At 37.0% G+C, this 22,490-nt stretch overlaps 1 protein-coding gene across 3 annotated transcripts in view; it reads right to left on the bottom strand.

Moving 5' to 3' along the window:
• The window catches only part of homer3 (homer scaffolding protein 3), a 55,432-nt gene extending 32,942 nt beyond the window's left edge, over positions 1-22,490 (bottom strand). For 2 of the 3 annotated variants that reach the window (XM_023340114.1, XM_023340116.1), the window contains exons 1-5: positions 22,039-22,490; positions 19,457-19,502; positions 5,080-5,236; positions 2,004-2,135; positions 1,586-1,693 (exon numbers count right to left, since the gene is read on the bottom strand). In XM_023340114.1, coding sequence (XP_023195882.1) covers positions 1,586-1,693; positions 2,004-2,135; positions 5,080-5,236; positions 19,457-19,479 — 420 coding nt within the window. In that variant the 5' untranslated portion in view covers positions 19,480-19,502; positions 22,039-22,490. The remainder of the gene's footprint in view (positions 1-1,585; positions 1,694-2,003; positions 2,136-5,079; positions 5,237-19,456; positions 19,503-22,038) is intronic. The other variant, XM_023340117.1, reaches the window with a different exon arrangement.

Here is a 22,490-nt window from a genome sequence, read left to right as displayed (position 1 = left end):
AGCAGCCAATGCTGTCTTGTTCTGCTCCGTCACCCTGCAGATGTAATCCACGTCCTGCTGGTAACTGTGTCAGGCCGGGTTTTAGTGGAAGTTAGCAGGAGGTCTGGAGGAGAAACAGGTCACCACTGCTGGTGAAAAGGGAACATTGCAGATGTGAGTTTTGACCTTTAATAGATAGTAAGGACCTCCTGTGTGTTATTGTTTATATCAGGAAGTTTCTCGCATGCGCACAGTGCTGGAGGTCTTGCTGTCCGCAGCCGCGCCGCCGCGGTACAACGATCCCGTTACCTAAACGAAACCTGGAGACGCAGGTTTGAGTAATTTAGTGCAGAGCGCCACAGCAGAGGGGAAAATGGCACAGATGAACCGATGAAGAACAACACAACTCCACACGCAGACCCGTTGCCATAGCAACTGACAACAATGGCACCTTATATTTCAGGATTTAACACTCAAACGTTTCCCACACAAAGAGCAGAGCATGTTTTAAAATATTTTTTTTTAGTTTCAGATTGTTGGGTTTTTTTAGTGTAAATTTTTTTATCTTTTAAACAAACCTTATGGCCCCAAATGTTGCTCCGCAATGATGATCAAAAACCCCAAAACTGTCCATATTGTCGGGATTGTTAGTTTTACCATTTTCTCCACTGTCTGCTCAATGAAAGCATCAATAAATCTGAAAATATGAATAAATGCAAATATGATTTGTAAGTTAATGAGACAAATTTCTCTTCTTCATGTGACCTAAAGAAGCATATTACACATGGGAATGTTTTTCAAGACCAGTATTTGTGTTTGTGAGGAAATAATTGCTGTGATACACAATCAAGGCCATACTGTTACCTAAAATCTAAATAACAAATAGTTCTTATTGTCACGTTTGTCATTCTCAGGATAGTAACACAAAATATTGTGATAAAACATCAGGTCCATATCGTCCACAACTAGAACGTTCCTGTCACCATTTAAGATAAATACTTTCTCCAATTTCTAAGGTAAGATAAACATTTAAATTTCAGTATAATACATCTATATACTGTCATTTTTCTCTGATTGGGTACATCTAAAGTTACAACTTTAAGACAGGGTTTGCATTTATCGTATTGTTCATCATTCATCGTGATACATTTCTTGTAACAATTTTGATAAATTCCAGTTAATGATGTTTGAAAAACCTCAGAAACTGTTAGTTTTATTGTTAGTTTTACTATTTGCTCCACTGTTTGTTCAACGAAAGCATCAATAAATTTGAAAGTATGAATAAATGCAAATGCGATTTGCTGTTACAAATACAAATCATACTTCTTTATGTGACTGGTGTCCTAAAGAAGCGTATTCCACATGCATTTGATTATATTACACATAGACAGCCTACAGAAACAGTAGCTTTACTTAAAACTGCTGTATTTTCTTTGCTGTTGATGTTTTATTTCCAAAATTTCCTGTTTTCACATTTTTTAAAACACAAAGACACAGTGGAGCCACTTTGATGGATTTCTGGGAGAAACTCTTTAATTCCTTAGAAATAATAGTGCAGTGCATCTATTTTAGCTCTAATGAGCCAGAGAAAGAGGAAAACTTTTACCTGAGGAGCTGCGATGTTGAGTCCGGGGTTGGCCAGTTCAAACCTCTCCTGGGATTTCTCTCTGGCCAGACGAGCCGCCTCCTTCACCTCCTTAAACTGCTCTGCAAACTTTATGTGGACGAGGAGAAAAAGGAGACTTCAGACTCTGGATCGCTAAAATTGCATTAATTTACTGCTGTATCGATGCGGTATCTGCCCTCTACTTGTGCTTATGCATCATGCAGATTAAGATCCAAGTTCTGAAGGGGGAGCAAAACAAAAAAGGTCACAAGTGGAATATAAATTAATGCCACCCAAGGAAGCTTGGTTGGGAAAAAGAAAAGGTCAGTTTTCAGGCACCATCTGAATATGTTTGTATCCTCCTACAAGATGAGCTAACACAAAGCATATTTACGCTGCAGCGACACTTCGTCAGTACCTGCTGCAGCTGCTGCTCCGTGGAGAAACCCAGACCGTAGACGGTGTTCGCTCGGCTGTCGGCCCACTGGCCGAACTTCTGGGACGTTTTGGTGAACGTCATGTTGGGGGTGATGGTGCTGTTGATGATGGCCTGGGACAAAAAATAAAAACACATTTAAACATCAAAGTTAGATTAGGAAAAATATTTGTGTAGTTTTTAAGTGATAAATAAAAGGATGCAACATAAAAAAAAGAGAGAAAATAAGAGAAATCCCATCTGTCTGAGGTGTTAATCATTTTCTAAACAAGAACAACGTAAAATTATCGTCTATAAAAGCTAACAAATTAAACTAAAAATTATTTAGATTTTTACATTTTAGAATGAGATAAATCTTTTATTAAAAAAGAAAAAATGAAGCTACTTACTTTTAAAAGCCTTTTGCATATTTTAGATAAGAAGTTAAAGGAAGAACTCATAAAATTATCAATCTGAAACATTTATTTTTGGTTTTGTAAGAGCCACACGAGGAGGGGAAATGAGACTAAGCATTTATTTACACAGTATTTTAACCTTTTTTTCTTCTTTTCTATTGTTACTAGTATGTCGGTTTTGATTATATCTTGCAGTGAATAAAAATACATAAATTAAAGTTTTCACAAAATCTAATGGTTTAAAGGCACCAAATCATAATTCTTAAAACAGAAATATTGATCTAACAAAATGTATGTTGATGTAATTGACATTTAATGCGCTGCATACTGGGTACTTTTGCATGAATTACTGCATCTATGCGGCGTGGCATGGAGGCCATCAGCCCCTTGTTCTGTTGAGGTTTTATAAAAGAGCAGGTTGCTTTGTCAGCGGCGGTTACATCACTGTTCCTCCACGTAATTCAGTTCAGTTCAGTTAATTCATATAGTACCAATTCACAACAAATGTTGTTTCGATGCACTTTAGAAAAAATTATTTCAATTCAATCATACAGAGGTTCCAGTAGTACATTTTAAAATCTAATTTTCTTGTAATCAGGGTATAAATTATGTGCTTTTAAAAAAAATAAAAAACAATGTTCCACAAAATAGTTTTTTTTTTAGTTCTTAAATTTTAGTTCTTAAAAAATGACAGCAAATTTACTATATAAATTTTTATATATATTTTTATTTTATTTTATTTTTTTGATAGATCCTGAGACATTTGCAGCTCAAAATGAGTTTTTTTTAACTGGAGTTAAAGCAAAAATGGCTCTTTGAATTTTTTCTTTAAATACAGTAACATCTGTAACATGATGGTATCACAATCCCAGTGATACCATCATGATTAAAGTAATTATAGCTGCCTTAATGGTTTAGGCAGGCGCTAAGTCCAGCTGGAAAATTAAACCAATGTCTCCAGAATCAGAATTGCTAATTCTCACTAATGTCATAGGACGATCTCTGCACTGCCATGCCAACATCAGCTACAAAGAACTTACCAAGAAGTAAAAAAAAGTACGTTTTACTTTAATTTGAACAGAAAGGTTTGGATCAACTGAGAAAATGTTTCAGTTTAGGTCATTAAGATGCTTCTGGCGCCGTCTCTGGTTAAGAATATGACAGCTGTAGCCCAGTTCTGGAAACATCTGTGACTGGCGACCTTTGAAGCACCAGCTGCAGTCCACGCCTCGCAAGTTTCCCCTAAAATCTTGAATGAACTTCATAATCTCCAAGGCTGCAGTTATCCTTAATGTGTTCCCTGCTGCTTGCGCCATGTTTAAAAACTCCTAACAAGACATGAAAGAATCTTAAAAATGTTGTATTTCACTGGTAATAAGACATCAGAAGATGATTCCTGTCAAAGACATTTTATTTTTTAAGAGTTACCAGCTGCAGTTCATAGCAAATACTAGTGATTGTTCCTTTATTTAGGCCCCATTTCAGATAAACAAGATAATTTAAGAGCCGCAAACAGAAACAAGTTCCCAACGACCAGGATGCAGAAAGAGAGAGAAAAGTTTGATGTGCTAAAGCGGAGTTGTTTCTATAAAATCCTCCAGTGAATTCAATCGTTTCAGGTGCATTTTTGCCAGGTTTGCTTCTTTTAGTCTCTCCTCCAAAAGCCTCCAGTCTCAGAGGGGAAAACTGGCACGACTGTCTTGTGTGTTCTCCATTTTTTGCCCCAAGATGAAGACGTTCTGCTAGAGTCCCGGGTGCTTTAAGCTATCGCACAGGACTCTGCGCTAACAAGAGAAATGGGTTAGAAATATCTTCTGACAACATGTGCAGCGTACTAACCACGGCAGCCAAACCCTCCTTTATTTGAAGAATCTAAAAATATTTTGACCAGAGCAGGATAAATGAAATTCAAGCAGATGCTCTCCTAATTAAGACCATCTTCACTGGGGTTGTAACGATGCACTGAATGATTCAAGGACGTTTCGGGTTCAGTCTGAACTCTAGGAAAACATCCACTACACAAGGAAGTATTACATGTACTTCCTGATTAGGACGAGTGATGACCTGAAAAAAGGAAAGCATTTTAAATAATTTTCAACCTTTCAAAGCTGAGACTGAACATAAAGTGCATTATCTAAGGCAGAGTTTGCTAATGTCTTAATTTAACTTTCTTCTTTAATGTTTAAAAGTTAACTTAAAATTAACTTCAGTCAGAGGCTTCTTCAGATTCGCTGCAGTACAAACTGCTACAGGAGATCTTTTCTGCCAACACACATCACCGTATTCAATAACTCTGAAGAATCTGAATTTATGAGCTACAACGAAAAAGGAACTGAATTGTTTTTTCTCTTTCATGTAGCTTAAGTAGCTACTATAGAAAAGGAGAATATTTTTATTCAATTACTCAATCATCAGAAAAATCAATGAGTTATTCAGTTACTAAAATAATTATTTACATCATCCCTAATCTTCACTAAATGTCACATCAAGAAAACTGCTTTTTCGAGCAAGAAGTTAGTAAATTTCTTTAAAAGTAAAAACAAATAAAATCAGATTAAGTAACAGATGCTATCCTTCCACATTCACCATGAAACTCGCACAGAAATGTAAATCCTGATAAACTGCGTGTCACATGTGTGCTGACGATGAGCTGGGCTCCCCACCTTCGTCCCGCCCACGCTGATGATGCGGTAGACGTTGCGGCTGGCGTCGTAGAAGAAGGACACGGTGACGGCGTGCTTACTGGCCGGCAACCAGTTACGTTTGGTCGCTGGGTCGATCTGGAAGACATGAGCTCTGGTGCTGAAGATGGGCTGCTCCCTTAAAACAACGAGACAGGAGAACAACGTCAGGCTGAAAGCTTCAGAAGACAAAGTAATAGTAGTAGTAGTAGGAGTAGTAGTAGGAGTAGGAGTACTAGTAGTAGTACTAGTAGTAGTACTAGTAGTAGTAGTAGGAGTAGGAGTAGGAGTAGCAGTAGTAGTAGCAGTAGTAGGAGTAGCAGTAGTAGTAGCAGTAGTAGGAGTAGTAGTAGCAGTAGTAGGAGTAGTAGTAGGAGAGTAGTAGGAGTAGGAGTAGCAGTAGTAGAGTAGTAGTAGTAGAGTAGTAGTAGTAGTAGAGTAGTAGTAGTAGGAGTAGCAGTAGTAGAGTAGTAGTAGTAGAGTAGTAGTAGTAGTAGGAGTAGCAGTAGTAGAGTAGTAGTAGTAGCAGCAGTAGTAGTAATAGTAGTAGTAGGAGTAGGAGTAGCAGTAGTAGTAGCAGTAGTAGTAGCAGTAGTAGGAGTAGCAGTAGGAGAGTAGTAGTAGTAGGAGTAGCAGTAGGAGAGTAGTAGTAGTAGGAGTAGCAGTAGTAGAGTAGTAGTAGAGTAGTAGTAGTAGTAGGAGTAGCAGTAGTAGAGTAGTAGTAGTAGCAGCAGTAGTAGTAATAGTAGGAGTAGCAGTAGTAGAGTAGTAGTAGAGTAGTAGTAGTAGTAGGAGTAGCAGTAGTAGAGTAGTAGTAGTAGTAGGAGTAGCAGTAGTAGTAGGAGTAGCAGTAGTAGTAGTAGTAGTAGTAGGAGTAGTAGTAGTAGTAGGAGTAGTAGGAGTAGCAGTAGTAGTAGGAGTAGCAGTAGTAGTAGTAGTAGTAGGAGTAGTAGTAGTAGGAGTAGTAGGAGTAGCAGTAGTAGTAGGAGTAGCAGTAGTAGTAGTAGTAGTAGGAGTAGTAGTAGTAGGAGTAGTAGTAGTAGGAGTAGCAGTAGTAGTAGGAGTAGCAGTAGTAGTAGGAGTAGTAGGAGTAGCAGTAGTAGTAGGAGTAGCAGTAGTAGTAGTAGTAGTAGGAGTAGTAGGAGTAGTAGTAGTAGTAGTAGGAGCAGTAGTAGTAGTAGGAGGAGTAGTAGTAGTAGTAGTAGTAGGAGGAGTAGTAGGAGTAGTAGTAGTAGGAGTAGGAGTAGGAGTAGTAGGAGTAGGAGTAGGAGTAGTAGTAGTAGTAGTAGGAGTAGTAGTAGTAGTAGTAGTAGTAGTAGAGTCCTGTTAACTAAATCAGTTGACGATTATTTTAATAATTGATTAATCCGATTAATTGTTTCAGCCCTCTGTCTATCTATCTATCTATCTATCTATCTATCTATCTATCTATCTATCTATCTATCTATCTATCTATCTATCTATCTATCTATCTATCTATCTATCTATCTATCTATCTATCTATCTATCTATCTATCTATCTATCTATCTATCTATAGTTTAATATTTGCTCCACCAGGCTCAAGAAATTGAAATCTGTACTTCTCTGCTGAAAATGTTAACATACATCCAAACCTAAATCTTACATTGTGTATTTTACTAAAACGTTCGTATTTTCAGAGAAAGCTATTTCCATTTGAGACAAAGATTTAAAGGAAAAACTTACTTAAATGCATCAGAGATGTATTAAAAGCCGTATTTCTGATGCTTTAACAACCTCTTAAGCACACAGCTGAAAGCCAGAAGGCGACCACATCAGAGCTCATCATTAAAAGGAAACACAATATCATTATTGTTTTCCAAGGACCCTGAGGTCAGTGAAACTGTGATGTTAATAATGTTTTGGGTGCAGAGAGGCTGAAGATCTGCAAACCCCCAGCAGTCCAATTAGTCCTTCTTCTCTTGTAAGACAAACTACAAACACTGGCTGTGGGGACGAACAGCACCAAGAGACACACAGGACACCGATGGACCAAAGGAGGCCCAATGGTGAATTCATGCAACACTACACAGCTAATAGAGTTTGCACAATGTCAATGCATGCAATGAGGCGCTTCTTCTGCAGCTATATACCAACATTATGGCAATAATGTGAACTGGGAGGAGGCAACGGTCCTCCTCTGAGCAGGAGAAAATACGATTTATATGGGTCAGCACCGCCTATATGAGCAATCGTTCCAGGCAGATTTCATAGGCATTACTGAACATTTGCATTCAAACAATAGTCGTTATTGTTTCTGCCACAGTTAACAATAGACAATAGCAACAGAGCCGAGAAAGCTGATTTAGACGGTGTTATTCAGGTTGAGGGTGACTGCAGCTGCAGAAACAAGAAACACAGAAAAACTTTAGATACAAGTTTATTTAACGTCCTCCAACAATCACAAAATGGAAGGAAATAAATGGCAAAACGCCAAACTGTCTGAGGAGATATTAAAATGATTCTCAATACTACTAAACAACAAACGTCAGGTATTCATGAACAATGTATAAAAAAAGCAGGTAAAATCAGCTAACCAGACATGTTGGAGCTCAGCTTGGGTTGCTAGGTAACGGGGATGGGCTCTGCTGTGGTTGCTAGGTAACGGGGCAGAGCCTGGCAATTGTGACTTAATAATCAGAAGCTTTTTGAAACGGCTTGTTTTCCGGACACTAAAAAATACTAACTTAATTTTAGCGGCTGGACTGTTTCTAGAAGCAGTAGAGACCCAAATGAAAATACAAAAACATTGTTTATATTGTTTTTAAAATGGATTTATATTTTGTTACTGTGTTGCTGTAACAAGTGAATTTCCCCACTGTGGCATAAAAAAATAACTATTTTATTGTATTTTAAAAAGTGAATTTTGAGCAGTAGGTTCCCTATAAGTTATCAGAACCACAGTTGGGCCCACATTCACATCATTTGGAGACGTAAATAACAATAAATGAAAATTAACCTTTTCTTCTTTGGGGTCTTCACACCTTTCCAGGCTGTACTACTCTAAGCCCCCACAGTCCAATAACATCTCCTGGGTTAATTACTGATTTTAAGGAACATAGAACAATAAAAATAATAAAGGTCATATTTTTAGGCTCAGATTTCTTGTCACAAATAAAGCTAAATGTCTTCAGATATGGTCAACACATTCAAAACATTAGCATGGCAACAGCTGAAAAGCCTGAAACTGACTGTACATCCTGCAGCTCGTTAACTACGGCCTTTTTAGTGAGAAGCTGTATTAACCATGAACAGCAAAGCAGCTATGAAACACACAAATTACAACCTTGAAGAAAAATATTCAGTGTTACTCTGTTCTTCTATAAAATCCTGTTAGTTGTTTCTAGCTGAATTGTGTTTTTCTGCAGTCAGACCTTGAGATGTGTTTTTAATATTCTTCCTCTGTTGTATTACAGCCCAGTCTCAGCATGATCACACCCAAACCACCAATACTGAAAAACAACCTCCACAGCGATATGAGACAACAATTCACTGAAACTGCACCCAGAGCCACACAGATAACTAGGAAGTTGTTGTGTCCTCCAGTTGCAGAGATACTCAGTTACAATAGGAACGAAAGCAAATAAAAAAAGCTTTTTTTCTTTTTTATCTTTGCTCTGGATAAAAAGCCTTTTTACAACCAGAGGAGTTAATAAACTAAAAGCTTATTGCCTTTAAAGAAGTTATCAAAACCGAAGCCCAAGCGTGGCATTTTAATAAGAACGTTCTGTCCAAGCCTATTCCATCAAATCATCCAAAGATTCAGTTAGTGATTTATTGGTAAAACTGGGAAAGAAAATCACTGTGTCCTCCAACAGCAGCCTACATTTCAACTGAATGTCCAAACAACAGATATGAATCAGCAACTCAGAAACACCTCATTAGACTTAATTAAACGAAATCATCTGGCTGCGTAACAAATAGAGCTGACAATAAGCGAATAAACGGGGGAAAAAACTATAATTATCAGAGGAGTAAACCAGGATTTCCCTCCTATCGTATTCACATCTTAATGGGAAGCGATGACTGACGGCTCGTCAGCCCTGGCAGAAATTAATTGGCCCGGCTGAGACGTCACAGTGAAAAAGCCCGTCGAGCTAATCGGCTCAGACAGGAAGCGTCACGGCGATGTTTGATGAAATGAGCAGATTAAAGCCGGATTAACGCTCTCCTGAGGTGAGAACAGACTGCATTCAGGAGTAATCCAGTGGAGGAGCGTCTGCTCTCACCACAAAGTTATACATCATCAAAAAAAACTTTATCTAATTACTGTAGATCACATGCTGTGAGAGCGTGGAGATAGGCTGCTAACAAAGGGGAGTTTTAACCCTCCAAAGTTCAGAGGTCAAGAAATAAAAACCTCTTTAGTTCTGGTTGAAGGTTTGCATGAGTTTAGCTTGAATGTCACGTCCATTTTGGGCTTTTAATTACTTATTTGGGGTTTTGACTGGTCATGCAACAAACAGTTTGAGTGAGTTAAGGATTTATTTAGTGCAGAAATTATCTTTAATCTACACAGGGTCGACATGCAGCTGCAAGATATCAGAAAAACATATAATTAAGATACAATAATGTCGTTGAATGTCTCATTAATTATATAACCTGCAATAAATTAATAAATAAAAAAAGATTTAACGTTTTCTGCCTTGAGTTCAGAGAAAACATGAATCCTAGATAATAAATCAGGGGTGTCCAAAGTGTGGTCGGGGGGCCACTTGTGGCTCTTGGATGCATTTTTCTGGCCCTGATTGCAGATTAAGAACGATTCAAATTTGATCCTGCAGCAAAGGAAGCTGATTTTTATGTTTTTAGGTGGAAATTTAGAAAGAAAAAAAACGTATTTTTCTTTTATGAGCCATGTTTTTTATTTGTTTTTATAACTCAGGCCACAAACATTCAGCGACTTTTTACTGAACAGATTTGAGTCGTTAAACTTGGCTAAAGACAGGAAGAATTTTAGAAGAAAGTTCTCATTTTTGTAATAGAATATTTTCTAAACCAAACTGAAAAGTTAGAAACCTTTACACCTTTTTTAAAAAAAAAAAAAAAAACTCTGAAAACATCAGAGTTTAATGCAAACTTTTTTTTTTGTTTCATGAATATATTGGACAATTAAATAGCAATTATTATCAATTTACAATACATTTACTTAGCATTTTTAATTGGAGAAAATATGGCCACTGAGTTTGTTTATCTTTGTGATTTTGGTCCAGGGGGCAGAAAGTTTGGACTCAAATGAATCATTTTCAACAAGTTAAAACAAAAACAAGCTGACGTCTTTTTAGCAGCATTCAAACAACTTAGTGTCTTAAGCAAAGGCGACTCAAAACCCATAAAATCAGACTTTTTTATGGCGTCCGAATGGCCCAAATACAACGTTTTCACCCCACTAAACATCTGATACTCACCACTTCCATAATGGTAGTAAATCAGATACGCAGCTGATTGTTTTCAAAGTGTCTGGAGTCACAAGTAACCAGAAACAAAAGTGGGAATTAGTACCTTGTTATAATAAATATATTTATTTATCTTAATGAAAACAGTTGCTGCATTTTTACTTTATTAGAGAGAGAAAAGAAATCAAGCAGAAAAAGTCCGGAGAGGAACAGAGCCGAGTCCAGACTTGAACGGACTTCATTTCTGTTTCTTCACGTGATTTCTCACATCTGCGGAAACATAATTTTGATTCACCGACTGCTGCTTTAAGATAAAATGGTAAATGGACTGAACTTATATAGCGCTTTTCCAGTCATTTTGTCCACTCAAAGCACTTTATACTGGAGTCACATTCACCCAGTCGCACTCACAAACACATTTATACACCGATACGCAGATCAGTAGGCAATTTGGGGTTAAGTGCCTTGCCCAGAGGCACATCGACATGTGGCAGGAGGAAGCTGGAATCGAATCTACAACCTTCCGATCGCAAGACGACTACTCTACCATAGAGCCACAGTCCTCTTTCCTCTTTACCTTCCTTATTGAAGGAAAGAGCAGCTCTTTCCTTCAATTTAACCTCTGAATGTTTGCCTCAGTGAAATCTTTATCGCCGTTCAGCCGAGGTGAGAGGAAGGGGGAGTTTAATAGGTCAATCTGAGCTCACACACCTTCTGAAATTACAGCAGATAGCACAAGAGTCGCTGAGGCTATCAGCTACATTAATCTGTCCTGATAAATCGATTGCAGCACAGATCTGAGGAAACCAACATCCTCTTCCTCCAGGTGAGCATACGCATCTTTTCTTATTTTTTGACAGATGAAAATTTCTCTGATGTGCAGAAAAATATCACAAGCCGGACAAGAACGCTGAGGATCCTACAGAACAAGGAGACTAATGGACTTCCTCTGCACTCATGTGCAGTTTTAAAATATAACTATCTCCACTAAGAAAAGATAGGACAGCATGAATTTCAACTTTCAGCAGTCATTGCAACTTTTCTGCAAATTTCTGTATTTCCTTCTTTTCTGACCAATCACTGCATTTTGACCAATAAACTTCTAATTCGACTTCCTGTTTCACGACGTCTGCTGACAGCTGAACCTGAAAGATGAAATGTTTGACGCTAAATGGTAACATTTGCCTTTTTATTTTTATTTTTCCACGAAACATAGTTGAGATGTTCAGTAGGATTTGCTTATTATGTGTAAATAGTTTATGTTATGTTGAATGCACTATAAACATTTTCCAGGACTTGATTTTATTTGTATTAAGGGCATTATTTCAAAAAGGTACTTTTGTATTTATTTTTTGTTTTTTTTAACCTTTATATCACAAAGAAAATTCCATTAAAATGAAAAATTCCTGGAAGTACTTGAAAATGTTATTGGAACTTTAAATATTAAATATGTTAAAAGGTTATGTGTAACTTTTTTGTAAGATCATGATATGGCAAAAATTCAGATTAAAAAATTAGCAAATTTGATTGGAAAATTGCTGCAAAATCAGTAAATTTAGTCTGCAACAATCACAACATTTACATTTTCTAATTAAGTGAAATTATTTCAAGTAAATCAAATTTAAATGTACAAACAACACTAATCCATAATTAACTCTGTTCTGCCTTCTAAGTGAATATTTTGCATTTCATTTCTCTATCATAACAATAAGAACGTTTTTAATGTATGAATGTAGAAACACTGACATCTGGTTTTAAGTCACGCTCTGATGTGGGATGAAATATTTATCAGTTTGTAACTTTTTGGTTTTCTGTTTGTCTTGATATTTAGTTAATATTATCTGAATTAGATTGAAACTTTTTGTAATTGGTAAAAAAAAAAAAAAAAAATCAACAGGAAATGCTCATTTCCCCACGGTTTTGACGCTGAAATTAAAGTCACATGAAACAGTTTACAGTCCAAATCAAATTTATTATCATTAATCTCCTTGCTGTAGAGTAAAACTATGGATTATTCTGTGATTTTGGGATGCATTATTAAGCTAACGCAGTTGAAACAGTAGGAAGAATCAACAACTGATAAAAAAAGATAAAATGTGATCTAAAAACTGCATGAAAGATGAAAAATTTAACTTTAGTTCACTTTACAGCCGGATAAAGTCGCCACTGAACGGGATTTTCATGGGAACGATCTAATTCTGTAGCAAATTGTCAGGAATTCACCTCTCAGCAGTTTTCAGCTTGAATAGACATTTATTATTTTATATTCTGATCCTTCAATGTGTCATAGTTCAGCAGTAATTTACACAACAAAACAACTTTTATGCAGAAACTTTAACTCCCTAAAACAGACTGAAAGTTATCTGTCTGTGATATCAAACTCATCAGATACAGGAGGAAACATTTTCCACAAAGATGCTTCTGCTTCTTATTGCTTAGTTTAAAAAAAAAACTAAAAATGTTTCTCTTTATTTCAGAAAACTCACCAAGAGAAAAGCTGCAGCCGGAGAGGCAACAATTGCTACTTAGAAACTGCAACCATGAGGAAAATGCAACTAAAGATTTTCCGGCTGTAATTTATAATGTAGGCAAAATGGGATTTCTTTAAATCTGGGGGGATTAAATTAAAGATTGCTATGGTTTAACTTTAGGACCTACTTCAATAAAAATAATTTGTTACCAGCTAAGGATTTTTTTCAACCTAAGTTGGTATTTTTATGCTCTAGAATATGACTCCATCACACCAAAGACACATTAATTCAGCTCTTCTTTTGTATGACTAAGAGGTAATACATGCAAGTTATTTAAATATTTAGGAAAATAATTTATTCTAAGTTATTTTGGTAGGTCTTTAGGATTTCATTGTGAGTTCTTCAGAAGTAAAACAAACACACAGCAGTCACCAAGTTCACACCTTTGAGGGAAAACATTGTGCCTGTTTTCAGCAAAGGGGTTGCTGAAGTTTTCCTAACACATATTCAGTTTATATAGATATAGAGTTATATTTACTGGCACAAAGGTGAGCCGCTCTCAGAACAAGTCCAAATGTTTCCAGGCCCTGGAAAAAACCCCTAAAGAGAACCAACCTCTGGCTGGGGATCCACTTCACAGAGAATCCTACACATCATGTAAAGAAACTTTTAGATTGTTTTTTATTCACTATTCAATAATTACTGTCTTCATTTTGCATAAATACTGCCTCATGCTGTCAGATTTTTAGACAGCCATGAGTTCTGTGGCGGATAATTTTACAATTAGATAGTATACTATGACTTTATTACCACATAGTAACATTTTTCATCACAGTTCCCTCTTTTGATCATAAGAAAATATAGAATATTTTATTTTAATCACATCAAATTTTATTGTATTCCAACAATTATGTTTTTTTTTCCATTTCTTGCTTGCTACGCTACCTTAAGGAGCGAAGCAACTTGATAAATTTGACTGGGAGCCAATCGGAAATTGAGGATCAGAAAAAACATTTAAATCAATTATTTTCACTTTTCTCATAACAAATAAAAAATTTCATTTAACAAATTTATGGGATAAAATTTCTTTTTTTCTTCATCTTTCCTCCAACTTTATGAGCACTGCTCTAGAAAGCTAATGCTAATGAAGCTAACGCTAATGAATGCGCTAACTTGAATGCAGTTGGATGTGGCTTAATTAAAGCTTGATTTAGAAGTGAAACAGGAAAAGTTTTCTAAAGCAGCAGCTTCATACAGCCCAAGAAACGTTTTATTTTTAGAGTCTGGAATATTTTACACGTTTTTTCCAAACTCAGGCTGAATTATTTTAATTAATTTGTATTAATAAGCACACCGACCTTAACTTGCAAACAAAGCAACAATAATACACGCAGGATTTGAGAAGTACTTCTTATTCACTATTTAGTTTTATCATGACACACACACACACACACACACGCAGTTTTGTCCCTTCCTCCAATCAGTGAGAAAGCTGCTCTCTCCTGTCTGGCCATGCCGTCAAATACAATCAGCGACTCATTGAGAAAATGTACGTCAAACTGCCAGTAATGAGGCCTTAAGGCTTTGTGAGCTCGTAAAGAACGTGGAGGCGGAGGGAGATTTTAAAGTGAGAGCCATAAATTGCACCGGTTATACCTTGAAACTGAAGTTCACACTTGAAATGGCCAAAGAGGACTGAGAGCTTGAGAAAGACGGGAGAAGGTGCGATTCTGCATGCTGTGCAGAGGCGCACAAATGATTTAAGCTGCAGATCTGCAATGAGCACACTGTGAATATAAGTAGACAGTTTTAATAAGAACATTTCTAAAGAAAGCAGAAGGTGCATGAAAAAAGGTTTGGATTTTAGGAGAGAAGTTTCCAGTTTTTAGATCCAGATGATTCAGTTTGGTGAATCAGTTCTTTTACTGCTCTGAATGTGTTCAGCCTTTTGTTAACAATTAATCGATTCCTAAATCAGTTAACGATTATTTTAATAATCGAATAATCACGATGAATCTGATTAATTGTTTCCGCCCTACATAAATCTCAATAGTTTGTGGTTTCAAAGTGTCATAATGTGGGGAAGTTAAGACAGTATTGTTCCTCAAAGGGCGAGAGGCTGCTGGAAGTCAATCGTTAATTATTTAACGATTATAAAGGAAAACCAACATGTTTCAACTCATGAATCACAAACACAGACCTCGCTTTCTGCATCTTTCAGAGGGAGAAAAAAAACTAAATTCTGTCCAAACACATTCAGCTGGGCATCATTTTCCACCATCTGCACGTTCATAGAAGCGACTGAGTGTGGTCGCTGTTTTTTTAAGCCGTTCCGCTTTTGCTCGTCAGACGCCACTTCTCCTTTAAGGGTCCACTTCCTCCGACCTCTCAGGCTGCAACCCCGGGTCCACTTATTGGCTCCGTTGGGCAACACAACACGCCCTGCTTTCAGCAGCGGATTAAAATAGCACAGCGAGGGAAAACGCCAGCTCACGCTGCTGCTCAGCAGGTCATCGCATTGGCAGCACAGACCAGAACCCGACACGAGCCATGTCTGATATTCTCTAACTATGTCAGGAATGCTTTGAAGGATTGGACTAAAAGTGGAGAAATCCTGAAAATGTGAGCTCTGCTTGCAGGAGTCTGACTGATAACTAGCTGCTGTTGTGGATTGTGAAGGTGACACAAAGATGAAGCACTTATTGCGTAAAAGGTCAGAGAGGGAGAGCTGATCTGCACATTGTTCTGGGGCTTTATGGTGAGAAAAGGAAGAGAAATCACAAGAAAAGCCAAAGTCTGGCACCCTCTCCACATAAATCAGCAAGTCTCCTAAGCAGCAATTACAAAAGCTCCCACATACAGAGCAGCTGCTTCAGTTAAAACCGCTCACTTAGTTGAAATACGTAATAAAACTTCAGCTTGATTCAGAGATATATGAGAGTTCCTGCTGCAACGCTGCTGCTTCTAAAACCAAACTAATAAAATAGAAAAGAGGATATTAGTTCTGTTTGCTCCTTTACTTTCAGTTTCAGTACAAAACATTTTCCATGTTGGGTTTTATTATCTTTATGCTGAGGTGAGAAGAGCACCCAAAACCTGTAAAAATATGTTTTTATTCTTACTCCAGTAAGGTTGCTCAAATACTAATTATCAATCATCTAATATTTAAAAATTACATCACCAGACAGACCAAAACATTAATTTAAGTGGAAGTTTTGGTATTTTAAGGACCAAAACAACAATAATTCATATAAGTAACAAAACATAACAAAACCAGGCAGATTTTTTTTTTCCAAATCAATTTCTTTCTATATAAAACTTATGAAACTTGAACAAAAACTGCAGGTGTGTGTCTGTTTTTGGTGAATTTTTGGTTAAAACATGTTTACATTCAGTAGGTAGAGAATCCAGAAACTTTACTCAAATAAGAGCAGCGAAACTTCATAATAAAATTACTTAAGTAAAAAAGTAAAAATACTCATAAAAGTGCCTTTAAAAAAAAAGAAATTACTCAAGTAAATGTCATTGAGTAAATGTAATTAGTTACTATCCTGCTCTGTCTGTCTGGTCCAGAAAACATTTAGCAACATGAAGTTGAAGCTGAATTTCAGCTTGTTAATGTAGGGAAGGACTTTTTCTCACATTTCTTAGGCATCTTGGCCAATTTAATTCAGCTCTGTCCAAATCTAAACTGGATTTTTCTACAACATATGAAGATTCTGTGAAGCAGCTGCTAATGTGTGATTAAAATCTCAAAGTTTTTAATCACAGACTCATTTCCAAACTGAACCAGGAGCCATTCTCCTTCTACACCATTCCACTCGATTTTCATCTACCTTCAGGGCTCCATCTGGGATTTCTCCCATTGAACTCAATTTGATGTTGATGGAAGCGACAATAAACCTGTAGCTATAAAATCAGTAACCAACACAAAGCAGAATAACCAGGGTTATAACAGTTTTAGGGCCATTTATAATTTAGAATCAAAATAAAATAAAAATAGAATAAATAGAAAAATGAATAGACAAACATTCAAACAAACGCAGAATGTTTGTTCTGCATTGGCAAAAACAAACATTTTCTTTCAGGCAGTAGATAGTCAACATAAATAATTTTATTTTAGGTGTTAAGATGCAGTTAGTCAGCGTGGGCGCTGTGCACTGCCTCGTTACTGTAATATCTCATCCAGACATAGATCCGTATCTTAATAGTGTTCAAAAACAAAAACTCTGCAACTCACCCCGAGAAACTTTCCGCCGGTATCTTCAGGCTTTGTTTTAGTGACCCGGTCTTATCCATTAAACCACTATTCATGGCGTCATCATGAACTAAGGTCTTTCAGATCTGAATCTCCCACATTTAGGTCAACTTCACAATACGACCACCAGGCCTAAAGAATCTCCACAATACAGCCTCTATCACACTCTGCCATGTGAGTGTAATTCGTCTAATGCAGCATCTTCACTCACTGCTCCGCCTGCCAGATGCTGAAGCAAAAATCTGGAACATTATGGCTCCACATGTTCTGCAAACTGTTTGCCCTCTGGTGCCTCTTCTACCATCACCTTTAAAACTGAATCATTCACCTTTTGCTTTCTGGCCTTGTTGGTGCTACAACTTGTTTTGTCAGTGAGTGTAAATTTACACCCCAAAAACAAAATCTTACAAAGTACTTTTGGTACAGTTTCTTGTGCAAATATAATAGAGGTGAAGTAAGATAAAACTAAATTTAAATAAAGTTTTTAGTAAGATGAATCAGCTTGGTTTAAGTCAATAATTCTTGAATATAGATAAATTAAAGGCTAACTTTTTTCATTTTAAACTGGAAAAATATTTTGTTATAAGTGAAAAAATATGCCAGGGGAACTAATACTTGGTTATTGTTGTCTCATTTCAACCGTAATACATTTGAAATATAAATTAGACAAAAAATAATTGATAAAACTGTGTGTTTTTTGCAGTGCATGTGACAGATCAACAATTTTGTCATGTTACACTGCAAAAACCCAAAATCTTACCAAGTATTTCAGTCTAGTTTATAGGACGAATATTGTAGTAGACTTGAAATAAGACAAAACTAACTGACAGGTAACTTTTCTGCTTGCTTTAAGTAATAAATTCCTTAATATTGTTTTTTAAAACGTACTAGTTCAACTGCCGGATTATTTATCTTGTAGCATTTTTTCCATGTTATGATTGAAATAATCTGCCTGAGGAACCTGAACTTTTTCATCAATATTAAGGAATTATTTATTTAAAATAAGTTCCTAATTCTTGCTGAAAAGCTACTTGTAAGTCAGATTTTTCTTATTTAAAGTGTAAAAGTTATTCGTACACTTTAAAAAGTCTTTTTTTCATTAAGTTTTGATGTTGTTGAAATAGCTTGTGTGGTGCGGTATTTTGTTGTGTCTTTTTGTAATGTTTGTAAGACGTAGATTCAAATTTTCTGTTCAATTTAAATTTGTTTGTGTTTTAAGGAAAACCATTAGATCTTTTTTGTAATATTTAAAAAAATATTTTTATTGCCCCAGGAAGAATCGTCTCTACAAAGGTAGAGACTAATGGGTGTCCTTAAATACACAAATAAACAAAACAAATAAATATTCTCACTAAAAACTAGACCAAAAATACTTGGTAAAGTTTTGTGTTTTTGCATTGTAAGCTACAATATTGTGATACATTTTTAGCCATGTCTCTAAAACACTCAAAGGTAAAATCATATCTAAACTGTCTTGTTTTTTGTTTTTTTTGTAACTTGAAAATACAAGAAATTTATATGGTTGCCGTCAGTCGGCATAAACAGCTACTTTTTGCTTGGATTAGCACATATAATTTGGTTTGCTGCACATTCAAACAGCACTACATATTCATTAATCAGCTGTAGTTATTGTAAACATGGAGGTTGGACATGCAAAGCGAGTCTGATGAGCTGTTTACAGGAACCAGCGGCAGATCCGCTGACAGGAGGTCGAAACACGATAGAAGGGACATCAGGCGACGACAGCAGGAGATGCACTGACAACATCTGCACAACACGACAAGCACGAAGCGTCTGCAGTTTCCACAGACACTCAGGGAAGGATTAACATCACAGCAATGGAATGATGGAGGTTTAGCTTCGTCAATGTTTCATAAAGCAGGGATGGGCGATTTATTCCCAATATGCCAATACCAAATGTTAAACTTTTGAGTTTCAAACCAAACAATTTCGAACTCAAAAGGTTTTCATTTTTGGCATTTTGTGGTATTGTTGACATCTCCAATGATAGTTCCCTAAACTATGACACAAATCCATCTTTCTTTCACACTAATAATGCTAAACTTATAATCACACACTAATAAATTATGCATGAACAACTTGGTTCTCGTAAACAGTTTTAGGGAGGGATTTGAAGCATTGTTTTTAGACGTTTTGGTCATCGCCTATCCCTGACATGCAGAACCACGACACAGACACGGCGGCGGGTTTCTACCTCTCACGGTGTCGCGGGTACATTTTACAGCTCTCAGATACCTCCGCTGTAGACCAACCAGAAGAAAGAAAGTCCAAACTGTTAGGCGAACTGGAGCGTCAAATAAAGCAACACAGTCATTATTGGTTTTCTGCCGTTGATTCTCGGTTTCGGTTCCTAACTTTTCCACTGAGAGAAGTTTCACGTTTGAAGTGGCATTAACAGGATTTAGGTCAGATGTGCTTAGGAAGAAAAAAAAAACTTTTAAGAATACAGTTATAGCTTTGCTTTGATGTCTTTCAGAAGATCAAAATGTGCATAAATACCAGAGAAAAGCTCAGACAAGAAGAATTAAAGCTCCTCTTTAAAACCGAACTGCTCAGACATTATTTCCACTGAATATCCGATTGTGGAAGTCGTTCGCAGAGATTTGCAGCTTTGGGTTTTGAAAATGTGAAAATGTATTACAAGTGGAATTAAGGTACACCAATTTGACTTTAAAATAATAATAATATGAGTTTATCGCATAGTTTTAGCCAAGTTAAACATGATATTGTTTAAACTGACCCACCAGGACCAGGTGACTCATCTGGATAAAAGTGTGCAGAGTTAAACCGAGTGAAAGCAAACCGAGGTCATCAGATACGATGCTTAACACCAGCAAATGACTTACTTTCCTTTATGTAGTTGAATCCTCTGAGACAATAGAGAACGTAGCAGCTATCCTAAATAAAAAAGTTATTTCCTATTCATCATCTGTATTTTAAAATGCCTGATTTCTGACTAAGACTTGTTTTTTTGAGACGTGTAGCATACTGACAACGTCACAGGCTCCTGTGAATCTCCTGAGAGCCGTCATGTAGTTTTTAGTGCAGCACAGAGGAAAACTCTGACTGCTGAAAACGTTTTCAAATGTACAGATGAAGGCACCATTTTACATGTAATATTTGGAAGCAGAAAGATTGTATTTATGCATCATGTTCTGTATTTTCCTGCTTGACGTTCGTCCACAGATGCATCAGATCTACTCACTCTACTCTACAGCGAAGGGCAGACAAGTCCAGTCCTGCAGAGCTAAAGTGCTGAAATGTTTAGATAGCTCTGGCGCTAATTGTGCTAACCTCACTAATCTTGCTAATCGCTAAAATGCTCACGACAACGTTTTAGTCTGTTTGTTTGATCAATTAAGTGAAAGCTTGTTTAACTGCAGAGCTGTGTGACGTCAACTAATCCTCTGGTTGTAATATGAACATTTACTGATTTAAAAATCCAGCATTTAACTATGATTCACAGATTTATTAAGTCGGCTGTCTCTACTACTTGTTTGAAACTATCTTATAGAAAGAAAAATTGGTATTTTGTGAAATAATTCACCCTGGAAGAAAAGAAAAAAGGTTAATGAACTTTAACCTGTCCTGCTAAGCAGTAAAGGAAGTGTGCTGGTAGGTCTGTCTTAATAAGCAATTAATGGCATGATAAATTAAGATAATGATTAATATTTTTCTACTTTTTAATGCCTCAAATTTGCATTGTTAGCCACTATCAATATATTACATTTAAATGGTCTCAAAGCAACAATAATATTGTTTATTGTGATAATATTTGGGACAATTTATCATCCAGTAAGATTTAATATTGTGACAGGCCTAAGTGTTGGTTGGATTTTATTCTTATGGGTGGTTCGCTACAAAAACCTGGAATATTTTCAGAGATGCAACTTTGGGATTATTGTTATGGTAAAAATCTGAACAATGTTTTATCTAGAGTCATTTGTGTATGTAAAAATTAGAACAAGCAAAATTTGGGATTAGCATCTTAGAGCTACGACCGCAATAAATCTTTAATCATGTTTATTTACATTTTAATTTATTCTACAAATATTTTTACTAATCCAAAAGGGAAATCAGAAAAAGTCACAATTTTCTGATAATGTGCAAAAAAATTTACAAAAATAAAAAATGTCAATACAACCTAAAAAACTCCTTATCTGTGCAGGTAACTGAGTCCCATCCTGGAGACCCAAAGGGGGGATTTATGTGAGTTTTAGCTGCAGGCTAGTATATGAAATATTTACGACTCTAACTCAGACGCAGAGTCAAATGGACAGAGCGAAGCGTCACCCGGAGATTCCCAAAGCAAAACCCAGCCGGGATCCTCTGCACAGAAATCGGATGGGAAATGATCCAGAGGCTCCCGGTGTGTCCGTGGAGCTGAGTAATTTATTCTGAAGGTGTTTAACTGGCCTCTAGGATCAACATCCCAGGTAGAGCTGAAGAAGCTGCAGAGTGATCGCAAAGGCAGTAAATTAATTATACCGTCAATTTGACCTTTTTGCGGTCACAACTGTCGTTAAGGTTTAAACGGAGACGTGAGGAAAGTAGGTCAGACTCTGCGTGAAGGATCCCCCTCTCTGGGATGTCTTTTATGGTTTAAACAAAGAAAAAAAGCCCAGCCTCTCATACAGACTGATTAGAATGACTTCAATGCTGCAGTTAAACCCGATCAACTATGATAATTCCCTCAGAAAATAAACAAAGTTCACTTTCAAACATTTAGCATTTTCTGGAGGGATCTGAAAGGATCTTATCAGATCACTAACTCACCCCATGCTCCGATGATCTGGATGCTGATTTTTTTAGGAGTTGTTCCTGTCAGAAGTCCGTCTGGCCCAGTTCCTCCTCTCTCCAAAAGGCTGACTTTCTTCCTGAAATCCTTTCCTCGCGTTACATTTCTCAAGAGTAAAAACAAAAGTCACTTCCGACTCCGGATCCCCCGGTTTCCCTCCCAACCACACTTCTCTCCTCTCAAGTCAGGCGTGTTTCTCCAGCCCGCCCGCCTGCCTGCCGTCCTTTGTCCGCGGTTTTCCACGGCCGGTAGCGGCGTGGATCCGTCGCGCCCGTGCGTAATTACGCACCGTGAACGTTTGGCTCAGCTGTGCGGGCGGAACAGACGGAGGAATGTCGATGAAAGTCGGGCAGCGGACAGCTTCTAGCTCCGACCTCCTCCACAACTTGAGCGCCCTGCTCTCCCCTCCCGCTTCCGAGCGCGATCACAC

The sequence above is a fragment of the Xiphophorus maculatus genome, chromosome 9, assembly GCF_002775205.1.
Source record: "Xiphophorus maculatus strain JP 163 A chromosome 9, X_maculatus-5.0-male, whole genome shotgun sequence".
NCBI lineage: Eukaryota > Metazoa > Chordata > Actinopteri > Cyprinodontiformes > Poeciliidae > Xiphophorus > Xiphophorus maculatus.
The sequence above is the reverse complement of the archived record's forward strand: the minus strand, read 5'-3'. Positions and strand labels throughout refer to the sequence as shown.